The 15653-nt window shown below is 37.9% G+C and overlaps 1 protein-coding gene across 1 annotated transcript in view; it reads right to left on the bottom strand.

Annotated features, from left to right (window-relative positions):
- Nucleotides 1-2317: 2317 nt before the first annotated feature.
- The window catches only part of LOC113502044 (histone deacetylase 9-like), a gene marked incomplete at its 3' end in the record, with an annotated part of 66318 nt that continues 52982 nt past the window's right edge, over nt 2318-15653 (bottom strand). The window contains 3 exon segments of the mRNA XM_026883420.1: nt 2318-2425; nt 3223-3294; nt 5929-6047. Coding sequence (XP_026739221.1) covers nt 2318-2425; nt 3223-3294; nt 5929-6047 — 299 coding nt within the window.

The raw sequence follows: 15653 nt of genomic DNA, 5'->3' as shown, positions 1-15653 counted from the left end.
TAATTTCGGAAATTGTAAAATGGACAAATGCTGAGATATCATTGAAACGTCGGGAATCTATGACAGGTGCTACATTTCGTGACACGAATGAAGATGAAATCTATGCTTTCTTTGGTATTCTGGTAATGACAGCAGTGAGAAAAGATAACCACATGTCCACAGATGACCTCTTTGATCGATCTTTGTCAATGGTGTACGTCTCTGTAATGAGTCCGTGATCGTTTTGATTTTTTGATACGATGTCTTAGAATGGATGACAAAAGTATACGGCCCACACTTCGAGAAAACGATGTATTTACTCCTGTTAGAAAAATATGGGATCTCTTTATCCATCAGTGCATACAAAATTACACTCCAGGGGCTCATTTGACCATAGATGAACAGTTACTTGGTTTTAGAGGACGGTGTCCGTTTAGGATGTATATCCCAAACAAGCCAAGTAAGTATGGAATAAAAATCCTCATGATGTGTGACAGTGGTACAAAGTATATGATAAATGGAATGCCTTATTTGGGAAGAGGAACACAGACCAACGGAGTACCACTCGTGAATACTACGTGAAGGAGTTATCAAAGCCTGTGCACGGTAGTTGTCGTAATATTACGTGTGACAATTGGTTCACCTCAATCCCTTTGGCAAAAAACTTACTACAAGAACCGTATAAGTTAACCATTGTGGGAACCGTGCGATCAAACAAACGCGAGATACCGGAAGTACTGAAAAACAGTCGCTCCAGGCCAGTGGGAACATCGATGTTTTGTTTTGACGGACCCCTTACTCTCGTCTCATATAAACCGAAGCCAGCTAAGATGGTATACTTATTATCATCTTGTGATGAGGATGCTTCTATCAACGAAAGTACCGGTAAACCGCAAATGGTTATGTATTATAATCAAACTAAAGGCGGAGTGGACACGCTAGACCAAATGTGTTCTGTGATGACCTGCAGTAGGAAGACGAATAGGTGGCCTATGGCATTATTGTACGGAATGATAAACATTGCCTGCATAAATTCTTTTATTATATACAGCCATAATGTCAGTAGCAAGGGAGAAAAGGTTCAAAGTCGCAAAAAATTTATGAGAAACCTTTACATGAGCCTGACGTCATCGTTTATGCGTAAGCGTTTAGAAGCTCCTACTTTGAAGAGATATTTGCGCGATAATATCTCTAATATTTTGCCAAATGAAGTGCCTGGTACATCAGATGACAGTACTGAAGAGCCAGTAACGAAAAAACGTACTTACTGTACTTACTGCCCCTCTAAAATAAGGCGAAAGGCAAATGCATCGTGCAAAAAATGCAAAAAGTTATTTGTCGAGAGCATAATATTGATATGTGCCAAAGTTGTTTCTGACTGACTAATAAGTATAATTTGTTTCTATTATGTATAAGTTAAGCTAATTACTTATTTTATAATACAACATGACTGTTTTTAAAGTACAAAATAAGTTTATTTTTGTAAAAGAGAGAATGTTTAAAAGTTTTGTTACTTTATAGAAGAAATTTTGAGTTTTTGTTTTTTTTTAATAAATAAATAAACATAAATAAATAGTTTGTTGAATTTATTATTAGTATGTAAGTGTAAATATAATAAAACTTAATATCTATTCAAATTAATAAATAAACCTCGATATACAGACCGATAAAACACATGCGTCAATTTTACGCATGATTATCTTTAACGTACGTCACAATATGATTATCTTTCTAGGGTTAATATCATTGTCGCCATGTCGCTATGTCTAGAGGATCGAAACACCACATTCTAGAAAGATTTTTCGACAGTTGTTTTTATACCAAGAGAAAATAAAACTTTGAAGACACAAATCATTTAGGTCTCTGTGAGGAATCAAAATCCATTGTAAAAAATACATCCAATCGATTTAAATTTTGGTGCCAATATCAGATGAGAAATCTCGTTTAAGATTTTGGCAAAAAACATGACAGTGCAAATCAATCACAGGCAAGCGAGCACCGATCAAAATAAAGTAATTACATTGGATCACGACTCGGTGCCGGAACCGGTCCACAACGAGAGCCGCCTCGTATGACCGCTCCACCATATTGTAATCCAGACCTTATAAAAACAATATTAGTATACATTTTTATGAGTTGATTATGACTATTTATAAGCATGATGTGTGTGTGAAGATTTCATTAAACGCACCATCACATTTGTTGAAATTAAAAAGTTGTTTTATAAATCGTTGGTATTTAAGTAGTGTCCACATAGCATAATCTACGAAAGCAATCTTAAAATTAACTATGTTCTATAAATAAAGTCGTGATTCGTATTTACCTGCAACATATTTACCTTCAAATGGTGCATCAGCTGTTGCTCGTGCTCCTGCGCCAACTGCTGGCGTTGCTGCTGGAAGTGCTGCAGCAGGATCTCTTGCTGCAGCTGCTGCTGCTTCTTTAACTGCAACAGGCATCCGCAAACTCAGTACTGGGGGCTCACGGGGCATTCTTAGAGTTAGTACTGAACAAGGCGCCAGAAAGGCCTCAAAAAGAGTTCCTTATTTGGTGACATGATAATGTAGATATTACGAATTTTGAACTCGAATTGAGACATGGAATTGTTTCTAGTTATTTTTCCTTTACCAAAACAGTATTTTTATTGATTGACTGCTTAAGTATAAGGTAAAGATGAAAATTGAATTAGCTAGCAACACTTATCTCAATAGTCTCTTTGTATCATATTGAAATATGCGGTCTTATCATTGGTAGGGTATTAACATTGATAGTATTAATCAGTTCATCCTAAGCATCGATGTGTGTTATTGCTGTAATAATTTGAAAATTAGCCAAAACGTGTGTGTCATATTCAACTACTTCACATAACTAGAATTGTTTCAGATTGCGGCAATATTCGCGGCACGTTATTTAAAAGCTTCGCTTTAAACATCACATCCAAATGTTTGTCGTAATTTTGATGTATTATACAATAATGTGTTTTTGTTTGTTTTTTTTCGGTGGATATTATGAGAAACGCATGGCGCAGTCAATTAATTATCGAAGCAGATTAATTAAGTATGTTTTCAAATAATTAAATGATACCAGAAGATTAAATGCTGTTGAGTTTGTAAGCAGATTTTAAATGTATTGCATATTTTTTGGCAACTTCTCAAAGTGTATAGTTTAGACAACATTTGGACATGTTCGTTGAATGCGACACAGCACTTGACTGAACACAATATTATTGTAATTTCAACTCACTTGCATCAGGAAACTACTCTCTAATGTCTGTTTCGCCCGCTCAGCAATATGGTTCTTTCTTGGATTCTGATTCTGACAACGAGAGATGAAATACATGTAGGAGTACAGTCGGACATCGACCGCGGGGAGGACTCGCTCGCGAGACTCGGGGCACACATGTGCTACGGTCAAGTGATCACACTTCATAGTTTTATAGGATTGTAATGCGATCATTTTAATAGATTTTGCTTTTCTAAATTTTTGATTGAAATCTTTAAAACTATAAAGTGGAAAAACAATGACCGTTGCGTATTGGAGTCACACCAGAGATATTATCATGGCTAGATTACTTTCGGAAGCGTTCGTTACGAAAAGATACATCAAAAAGCACACCGAGGTGCGCGTGCGCGTATTTCTGGCAACGCGTGCATTATTTTTGTTAGATGGGGAAAAATGGCGGGTGGTTGGAATGCGCCGCGAATAGACTGCGCGAACGGATGTTTTGCGCAGGCGCGTGGGCGCGGCAGGAATACTGGCGTGGTTCAGGGGGCCCGGAGCTTCAAAGACGACCTCCTGGCCCAGGGACCGACCAGGAAGTCTAGACTGATCAAGGGTTAGGGCAATCTTTCAGTATTGAGGGAACACCACATCTGGTAAATAACAAATCACTGATTGTACCGGTTTTCTTATTAAATTGGCTGTGTAGGTATCTCTATGCAGTCAATTATAAATGGGCATTAAATTCATACAAAATGGATTATGTACTCGAGTATTTATAAATAGCTAACCAGTATAAACACCTGCATTACGTAACAAGCGGCCACATCTACATATACTTAGTATAATCCTGTTTGATCGCTCGCCGGGTTTCGCAACACGAACTTATCTTGAATGCATAACAACGCAACAAGTTTGTTCAAAACACTTATGTTCATTAATATTGCCGTTCGACACCTATTGTTTCATGTACATAGATATAGAACGTATAAAAGAAAATTAACATGTGGCGGCATAATTATTTTGCTCACCTACTTCTCTAATAATCGAAACACTAAACAAAACGCTCTTCCTATAGAGGAAGTTATATTACATTTAACTGTACAAGGGGCCGCTAATAATCCCATACCTATATTAAATCTGTATAATACGCATATAATGATAACACATAACGCGCTGCACACATCCACAATACGAATATACGCGATATTAATAGTGCGCGCGCGCCGCTCTCGGTATAAATATCGCGTAAAAATAATGTGTATGTGGCGAGCGTTCGCTGTATTTCGGGAAAAGGTCACGGTAATCTGCGGGCTTCGCTCTTTTATTATTTATTTATCTACTTTGTGTAGACTCGCCTTACGCGGCTCGGACACGACCTTAGCGTGGGCGGGAAAAGGTTCGCAAACTTATCTTTTGAAAATTATACCCTTAAGTAATCAGGGATTTGCCTACTTTAGCATGTAGCGGTCACTACATAGGTAAAGCTACACTGTTGTCAAGTCGATATACATATTCGTGTAAAATATTCAGGTATAGTTAGGTCTATATCCCGTGAAACGAGGATGGAAAAAGCCCACTTCTAATACATATTAGAATTGGCAATCACGAGTTCCTATTAATATCTTGAAAGAGAAATGCTCAATGTATCTAGAGTGTAATATCTCGGCATAAAGAATCCGGCTATATATAGCTCTGACATTTATACACATCAACATATCGGCACGAAATGATTCGTACATCCGACACCAGAATACATGATGCCAGTTCTCTACATCGCCTTTGTATATCTATTTTATGTCCACAGGTTGTCGAAATACTGTAGAGCCAAGCTACTCATCATTCTGATATGAATATTCAGATTATATAAATAAAAACTGTTTTTGAAAATACACATCCACAGCTTAGCAAATCTCAATAACATATTTAATTAGAATTAAAATTTAAACGTTTCACGAAAAAGTGATGGCAAAAAAAAAGTCAATCCTTCTAAGTCTCATCTCGAGTAAAAAAATAAAAGGATAGTTTAGAAGCACTATCGATCGATGTGATAGAAATGACGAAAACTTTAACTCAACAGAATTGATATGCTATTGTATACCCGTATTACAGTTTAGTTATGCGTGTAGCATTCGATCACAATATCTTATACTACACGATAAACGTGATTATTGTTATTTGTCATTATTTAATAATCTGTTATTTGACATAATCTTTAAGATTTGTGAGTAACAAAACGAAACGTAACATAAAGTATTATAACGTAAAAATATGACGAAAGCAGGATTAAGATGTGGCTACTTGTGTGTAGACATAAATCAAGGTATTAATGCAAAAGAGGTACAACCAGATATTATAAAGAGTGGTAAAATCTAAAGAACCGAACATAAGCTGAATGCTAGAAATTTTGACAACAATAAAAGACAGAAATAGCAAGACGAGCTCGACTTACAGGGCTCATCCATTTTCGGAAGAATGGTAAAAAAGTGATGCTTTTGCATCATTATCGGAGTGGCGAAAATCAAAAACTAAAGTAAAAATAAAATAATTGGTCGAATACACAAGCGAAACTTAATTTTAAGCCTTATGCTACTGCCTCGGATTAATTTGGATATTAGCGTCGACGCGGTGGACAAACGGCCAAGAGCGTGAGGAACTTGTGTATAGTAAAGTTTCGGTTGTGTATTCGTGGGTAAGGTATCGGGAGGTGGATGTTGATGGGGTACTGACCTGCATGATCTGGTGGTGGAAGCTGGTGTCGGCGAGCGGCAGGCGCGGCGCGTGCGGCGGGGACGGCGTGTGCTGCGGCGAGCCGTCCGCGCCGCCGCCGCTCTCGTGCGCCATCTCTGCTGAGGACAAGTCGTACTGTTATTTTTCTGTTCATGCAAAGGGCAGTGGTGTAACATAGTGCTCCTAAACTATCCTTTTATTTTTTTACTCGAGATGTGACTTAGAAGGATGGTTTTTTTTGAGCCATCGCTTTTCTTGAAACGTTTAAATTTTCATTCTAATTAAATATTTTATTGAGATTTGCTAAGCTGTGGATGTGTATTTTCAAAAACAGTTTTTATTTATATAATCTGAATATTCATATCAGAATGATGAGTAGCCTGGCTATTCAATATTTTGACAACCTGTGGGCCTCATTCGCAAACGGTAGTTAATAGATACACGAGTATAACGGTGAGTAGATTAAAGTAACAAATTGTTATGAAACGAACCGAGATCGAATGAATAATATCTATGAATAATATTAAAATGATCAAAACGGTAATAAAACTCCACCCAGCCTCATAAAAATATAAAAACTTCATCTGCGGCAATCATTCTTACGCGAACCGGTTTCGCGTACGATATCACGAGACCAGAGACGGACGAGTAATCGCTCAATATTTCGCAACAGTGTGAAATCCGTGGGAAAGGCACATCCTTACACACTGCCGATATAAAAACAGCCTGAATGTAATATTTTTCCAATCAGTCATTTTTAAGAAATAATAGCCGGAAGTTTTCAAATGACTTGCGATCTTACTTATAACCTATCAATTGATTGAAATACGTCTATCTGGAACATTCATATATCCATTTATACTCCTAAATCATTACAACTGTTTCAATTATTGATTGAAAACAAATATATATTAAATTGGAAATGAGTCAATCACAGCAGCCGAGCGCGAAATTTCAGCACGAACACAATCGAAGCCCAATAAGTTCGTTAATGAGAACTGTATTTGCTTAACCTAATGTTTACCTAGAAAGTGTGACTAAACCCACTGACACTATATCACCGAGAACACAAAACTAAATAAGGTCAGTAACACACGGTAATAGTTCGGCAGGACATTGCGGGCGCACGTCTGCACGCAGGCGTGTGTAAGCGACCTTATGCCTGTGACCTAGATACCCTAGGCAGGTGGGTCGGGAGGGACGGACTAGTGTCTGAGGGATGTGTTATTGGGAGGCGACCTCGTTACTCGGCTCAATTGTTTGAGAGCTGTCCTGTATCTGTTGGTCGTGTTTGCTTCGGAGGTTTGTTTTAGGGGCTTGTCATCTCTCGGAGATGAATTTTGTTGTGCATGAGTTACGTATTTCTATTTACCTACATGGCGATTTGTAGATTTGAAGTATGGAGAGTAGAATAGATTTCAATATCTTTTACATATCTTATTATTATTTTTAAACAGATATTTTTTACTTTCTTTGTTTGAAAGCATTTTTTTTATTATTTTTTTGTAATTTTGTCATTGTTTTTATTGAATAGTGTAATTGGTGTTGTACCGTCTATTCAAATAAATAAATAAATAAATCTTAATCAAGATAAACAACCGTTTTTTTTACTTCTACACTAATAAAGAATGTGTAGCTCTTGGAGTTAAACCTAGATAATAATAACATTAACCTCCTAGAGATTATAGCGTATAAGTATTTAGAGTGCTCCAAGCATGTAGTGTTTTTCCAACTTTTCCTTAATATTCGGCGCCTAATAAACCGTACGTACGTATGCAGTAATATAGCTGCGAGTATATATCTGCAATGGTATCGACCACCTCCAGGACTGCACGCTGCACCCGCTGTGGCGGAGTCCCGACGCGGCCTCTACCCGCTCTAATGTAGGTCGTCGGGGGACTGCGGCGAAGCCTGCGGGGGGGAGGGGGGGGGCTTGATGAGGTGTGACAGGTTATTTTGGGCTCTGGATATATTTAGCCGAGCGAGTCTCCCGGGACCGTTACTTTTAGGGTCCGAGCTTCGAGGTCACAATTGGCTTAATTAATAGCTTAGTGAAGATGGGCGTGAAAGGTTAACTTATATTTAGAAGTACCTTGGAAATATTTTGTTTTGATTCGGTAACTTTAGGAAAAAATATGTCAAAGAAGTAATTGAGTTACGATGTTTTTAAGTTAATTAGGAGCGTATTTTCGTTGCTTTGGCTTAAATTTCCGGTATTATTAATAGAGTGAGGTCGTTTGAACCGGACGACACTGTGGTGTAAAATCTATTATTTTAATTAAAATAAAAAAATGTGTGTGGAAAACTAACTCAATCTACGCCAGTTGAGTACCTTGTATGGATTGTTAGTTGGGTCACCTCTCTCTCATGACATGATATAAACAAAGCTCACAGATGTGTTTTGTTTGTGGTTCCCGATCGGGAGGTTATGTCATAATAATCTAATCTGCTCCCCGCTGACATAACAGCAGATGTTATACAATAACATCGCAAAGGTCACAGATTCATATCCGTCTCGCAAACCTTAGCGTTCCATTAGATAAACATACCTACTATGTTTTTTAGTAATAGAAAGTTGTTTATTTTGTCTCAACATTCATTTTGAGACCTGTCTTTTAACAAGAAAAATTAAGCTATTGGATATTTGAACACTCGTACAGACTCGCTGAATCATTGTCTCCATTTTAATGAACCTTACAAAACCAAACCAGGTGAATTCTATCCATATTTTTTAAACTTATTAATTAGTCAGCACAAGTGCATTGGCTGCAATCTCCACAGTATTTATATTTCGGTGGCCCAGACCTGTCCATCGCGTTGTATTATTCACGCGGCCCACATTCACACGGGAAGACTCGCCATCAGCGGAGACACCGCCTAAGTGGGACGCAGGTCCCAACCCGATTTAGAAGATATTTTAAGATTAATTATCTGTTTAGTTTCATAGAATATTCAGTTTGACTCCTACAGTCAGGCTCTTTAAATACAATAAAAAGTTTAAAATATATTTTTTACAGAAAGTTATAAGTTATCATACATTTTGCTTATTGTTGCCATATTATCATTGGTTTCAAAAACGCTAATCACAAAGAAAATTGTAACATACTTCGTAGCCCGCTACGAAAACTTTACAATCTACGGGAATTGTTAGCGTACTACGAGCGGGACGCGTCCGCTACAGACGTAGCACTTTCTACGCTACGTCTGTCTACGCGCTAGACTAGCGTAGATGTGTAATGTGAAAGGTGCTTCGTAAGACTTCTCGAGGTGGAACTCTTGGAGATGTTATTTATTATCAGAATTATACGAAACATAGAGTACAAAGTATTTACTGACTCAACAAAAAATATATATATAGGTAATCAGAAAACCGTAAGAATCCTGTTAATTTTAATGATTATGTTTCCGCCTCGATCAGTACGGTCATAAAGGAAGCAATTCAAACCAGATAACTATACAATACATATGTAAAACAAAGAAATTCCTGAAATCATAATGATATTGTTACATGTAAATATTTCGCTCGTCACACTAAAAAGTATAATAAGTGTGTCCTCCGAAAATACACTCACTTTGAGGTTGTTCAACTGCGCACGCGCTTTCGTTCTAAATAAATTTAATGACGACTTATTTATTGCTGATTTTATTTCGTGTAATAAAATGAAGTTTGTATGAATAACGATTCATTTTAATTTTAAGTTAATCTGTGGTCGTTATTCACCGCGAGCCTCGTTTGTGAAGGCTCCACATCCGGCTCGCGGACTAACAGCGACTTTGGCTAGACCTTGGCCAAACCTCAATAAGTCATTTGCAAACCACAGAGTATAATAATGACAGAAGTACAACAAAGCTAGATCAACAAAGCAGTCTCTCCCCCCGCGCCCCGCTCCCCCTCCTGCCCCCCGCTCCCTCCCGCACCCCGCCGCCTATATTTAGAACAGCCGGCAACGCGCCGCGCGACAAGTGAAGGACGCGCCCCGCCCGCGCCTCTGTAGCGCCGTCCTTGTCGCACTCGACCACCACAATGCTCGAGTAAACGAGAACGAGCACAATACACAGCGAAATTATTGAGTTTTAAAAATAGAACATACACGCGAGCTACGAAACGTGACACAGTCGAATTATTTTATCAGTTCGCGGAAATCAGTTTGTGTACGCTATAGTGCGACACGCGACGCCGCCCGCGACGCCGCCCGCGCCGCCGCCGACCTGCAATGCATCAAAACATCGCAGACACGGCGAGTCCGCGACCCTGCCCTCCTGTACTCACTGTTTGCTAACACTCGAGGAATCCAGACACGTTTTGATGATTACTACATTCTTTGTAAATTGGGAAACGAAAAGATCTTATTCAATGTGTTAATACTTGTATGTTACGTAAATCTATATACATCATTAGCATTATGTTAAATTGTATATCAATGTACTTCTTTAAATTACATTGACTTCGACCTAGCACGTTGAATTCTAATTTGTATTGTTTTCCTTTGGAATCAAGTTTCAAATATACTCGTTGTAAAAAAAAAGTAAATATCAGAAGTCTTAACAGCGAAGTTCATGTTTTTGAAGACAGGAAACACGTTTCCAAATGGGGTTATAGGATAAGGAAAACGAAAATAATTACCTAAAAACAACCTTTGGACCTCGTTGACCTTAACAATTCATATTTTGATTACGATTCAAACTTTACGTAGTCGTCTCATTTCAAAGTTTTTGTTCTACGTTAGCAAAGGGCGCAAAAACTCGGTTACACGTGGCTTTCCACCACGTGATACAACCGTTCATGAAGTATAATAGATGTAATTTTTTACAACGGTTGCGAGAATATTTGGAATAAAATTGGACACAAAGGTTATTACTATTTTAATTATGTATGGATTGTTTATTTGGATGAATATTTATAATGGTCGGGTTTAAAGTACTTTGTAATTGGACGCATGTTGTAGTGAGGCTACACGCCTCGGTGGCGGCCGGTGCCGCATCCCTCGCTCCCGACTGCTGGCTCCTGGGCGCAGCGCTCCACCAAACAAAAATAACTCACCATAAAAGCCAAGTGTTCACCCGTTCCACATTCAGAAGCGAACTCGATCTATTTCTGTATGTGTAAACAGTTTGTTTCAGTATGCGCAGGCGCTGCGTCCGCTGCTATTTTCAAACAGCTAAATGCAGCAGCCACCGGAAAGATTAGAAATGGATTTGAGTTTGGTGTCTTTATTGATGTTCGTTTTAGATTTAATGTTGGACATGCGGCGGAGGTGCCTCGCGCATGCCAAGTGCTCAGCTACAGCCAGCCAATACCCGACTAGAATGGTTAAGGAAAAAACCTTTCAAATTGTTGTTTACGTAAACTGCCTCCTTCTCGTTTTGAATCATAAAATATTGATAGTAATTTGATTCATAGACAACAACATAATTGTTATAAATAGTACATTGAATACATATTAAATTAATAATAAAAAACTGTTTCTCTTTTAAGAGGTAAACTTAAACAAAAAAGCGGCGTCTGATATGGTGTAAGAACTAAAAACATACAGACTAAAAATATTTGTATGTAAAAATAACGTCGCGGGGAATCGTTTCGGCAGCGCGGCAGCGGCGCGTACTCGCGGCGGCGCGGTGCGTGCGGCCGCGACGCGATTCATTGACCAGCGGCTGGCGGCAACACTGCCTCACTCTGTTTATGATCTACTTAAACGGTTCTTGTACGGTTCGTTACTACTCTGACATTTATAGCACTAGCATTGTACAAGGTTGAGCTGATCGCTTAAATCATTGAAGTTTACTGTCCAACATCGCATGTACTACAAACTGTAGGCTTCGAAAACGCCGTCACCAGTAAACCTTTAAATCGTAAAATTAAATACTAGGTGAAAGCCAGTTTTATGCACGTGCGACTGATATCATTCTGTTATAGCTGGATTAATTGTTTCCATATAAATTCATAGGCATTCAACCTTCAACCCGAACTCTAGAATGCTTCTCAGTAAAATTAAAGATTCATGGGCTCTTGGCCTACATTGCTATCGATCTCAACAATGACACTTATTGGAAACCAATTAAAGTGAGTTCAGGGCAAAATGAAGCTATTAAAATATGAAAGATGCAAACATGAGTGACTGCGGCTCCACTTACTTACCGCTGAACTTAACCTTCATGTAAAAATAGTGCTGTCGATCGCTTCCTCGGAACTCAATTACGGACTTCCTAAGAACCCTTAGTCATTTAACTTGGAAAATGTAGCTTTATACGTAATATAATATGTAAATAACTGCCTGCTGTATTAGTGCTAGAAGTTGTAGGCATTTTTCGTAAGTAGAACCATATTATTTGACTACATATTATATCAATAACAAATCAATTTAACATAAACCTGATTATATTTAAAACACCGCGCAGTGTTGCAGTTTCCCACGCAGTAAAGTTTCGTGTATTTCGGAGTTCGCAGAAATTCTGGTTTCTGTGAACCGGCGCGAGCTGCAGGCCGCGCGCCGCGTCCGCCCCAATTTATAATAACACCTCGATGTACGAACATATTAGAACTACATACATGCTCGATCGCATACGATGCAGATTCCATCTCAAATGACATCCGAAAACTGTGTCTAAATGAAAGACTTATTGGGTTGGAGCTACTTCATTTTCCAATTGATGAAACATAAATATAAAAGATAGAATTTTACTGAATTAATTTGATTGTTTTCCGATTGAAAATGTAGGAACCTATTGGAGGATAATTTTGTTTACATTGTATTAGTTACTATGCGATATTTATCCATACATCATAACTTTATGCGATTAAAAAATAACCAACATATCGAACAAAGAGATTTAAAAAACTAAAAAGAGCTTATTTTTAATTTTCCTATTGACGTACAAAACAGACGAGCATGAATTTGACACATGTGTAAGAATTAGGCCATGCAGCCACATGTATGGTATAGTGGAGGACTATCGCGCAGGCGCAGTGGCAGGCCGCGGGCACAGAGTAGGTACGAGTGAATCACTGCTATATATAGACGAGGTATAATTACTACAAAGGCTAGTAATGTTAACGATCTTATTGAGTCATGGGTGAATACTCTTTGTTTGGATGCAGATCTTAACAATGTTGTCAACTGTTTTCAGTTTAGGAAATTGTGTTCCGAAAAATTATTAAAGAGAAATTGTTTTTTTAAGAATTTGCTATATATTTACCTTTTAAAATATTCACGTAAACAGCCAGGTTTGCACATTTATCACTTCATCCACTTCGTAAGCCCACACTAGCGCCGCGTGTATCCACAGCGCCACGCTCACTACTACACTAGCCCAAAGTCACACTTGCCCACAGTCAACAAACCCTGACACACTTCACTTGTTTCAACCCTCTCATTCACTTGTCACTGAACAAGTTCAATTTTTTTGTCAACCTGTCGGGACCTGTCCCCCATGCTAAACACAAATAGACTAGTAAATCTCCCCCGCTTGCTCTATAAACAGATGGGCGCATTCCGTACAGTTATTTTTAGCTGTACTAATTCGGGAATCACCGACTCTTAGTGGATTTTTTTAATATCGTGTTTTTATAGAATTTCTCTAATGATTTGGAAGACTTCTTTTAAGAATCTTTTTGATAAATATTCAAAGTGTTTACACAAAGTTACCAATTGGTAGTGGATATTAAGAATATATTTAATATTTAGGTCATCGTAATTACAATATGTTTTTAGACATGCATGTTAGTGATACAATAAAGACATGTTACAGTAATAATTTTGGCCCAATCCTTTTTATACTCTTTGTTATCAAGAACATTTCATGCGGTAATTTACGAGATCGAAATGAATACTTAATGACACAATTAATGTGCATCTAGTTCAAAGTCGAATTAAATAGTTAAAGATAAGTCGTGCTCGCTCAATCGATTGCTTAACTAAAATCTTTCCATCGGAGTTAGATGGTTACCAGAAATATTTCGAGTTAAACTCCAACCACGCGGGGAGCGGGGAGAGGCTACTATTGTTATTTTAAACCAACAAAGAGTGGAACAAGATGGCTCGGAGGAACTAATAATAGCTCGGTCGATACTTTCCCACTACGTTTATTCCCAGACATGGTTATACAAGGAGCTATTTTGGGCCCCGTATTGTTAGACGATGCAACAAATACAAAGATTTTGTATTTCTTTAGCTTTACCGATTGGCGTTTTAATTTCGAAATAATAACGTTGACGCTGTTCAAAACACCTTTAAACATAACCTTGTATACGTTTACATTTTTGCAAAAATAATTACGTCTTGTATTTAGTTACGTGCAAGTAGCTGGCAAGCGGCTTAATAATAGGTAGGTAATTTTAGAAACAGAGTAAAAACTGCATGTTTTATTTATTAACAAGCCGTTGACTTTGTCTTTATTATTTATATCGGAGCTAATTACAAAACCGTCGCCCATCCGGATGGTTTTCGCAGTGTTGACAGGCTGGCAAACACCGAAGCGTCCCATTTCCCATTAACATTCGACCGTGGGAAATAGGTTATGGTCGTTAACATTTTAGCGGAATGAGCGTGTCAGTCATTTTTATGATTTCCGGCGCCATGGAACTGGAAGCTAAAACCCAGACTCAGACTTTCGAAAAAATACTAAATTTTGAATAGTCATTATGAATATGACGCCAAGAACTTTTATTTATATGGATATTTTGGCATAAAAGATAAGGCTTTTATCTAGATATAAAATTATAAATCCACAGCCGGGCTTACAATTTTATACGAAACAGTTAATAGACAACCTTATGCCACTATAAGGCGACGGGGCACCTGTTCAAACAAAAGACGAACAGATTAAAATCACGATCATTTTGATATACATTAAGTCTTACTATAAGTCTTAATGTATATCAAAATGATCATGTATAGGTTGACAACCACCCTGAATTGGACTGTTTTCTCAGTGAAACGCACATTCGGACAACAAATCATACTTTTGAACTGAAGTCATCTTAATGTTGGGTGATCAAGTCAGATTATGCTCGAGTACGAAACAGTTTTACTTTAATGATATGCGATTAAACGAAATCTGTTTTGGAAATATGGTATTGAAAACATTTAGAGCTGCACTTATTAGGGTCGGGTAGCAATCAGAAACTATTGAAATCCTATTTGAAGCTGTCGTTAAGTAAGCAAAAAGTGGTACAGCAATAACCAGCTGATGATGGACACGTCTGCCGCTTTCCATGTACAGAGGGGCTTGGAACTCTGCCTACTATCTGCACAATTACAACCGTAAAGGTTATCGCGAATCAAATAAAAAATAAAACAAAAAGTAACCCATGTACATATAACCTATATATAAAGTTACACGACTACGCAGCGTGATTGAAGCCGCCGGCTAAAAATAGCCGCCGAGTTATAGCCGACGTATCGATGGAGTGCGAGGGCGAGCCAAACAAACAATCAAATGGATTTGAATATAAAAAAAAAAAACAGTATAACAAAATACTGCGTATAGGCAGATGAAACAGACAGACTAATGTTGTTATGGACACCGAGTTAAGGTTAAAAAAAGGCAACGAGATCAAAACAATCCAAAAATCCTCAATCTTGAATAAAAATTAGCAAGAGAAACCGACACCAGTAAGTAATACTTAATGGATATATTCTCCTTTTTAAACACAGTATTAATTCAAGCCATTGAGTTATTTACATATAAAACGTATTTCCGTACAATCAATGACGGAAAAAATGCTT

The sequence above is a fragment of the Trichoplusia ni genome, chromosome 16 (assembly GCF_003590095.1).
Source record: "Trichoplusia ni isolate ovarian cell line Hi5 chromosome 16, tn1, whole genome shotgun sequence".
Taxonomy (NCBI): Eukaryota; Metazoa; Arthropoda; class Insecta; order Lepidoptera; family Noctuidae; genus Trichoplusia; species Trichoplusia ni.
Note: the sequence above shows the minus strand (reverse complement) of the source record. Positions and strands in the feature narration are given on the sequence as shown.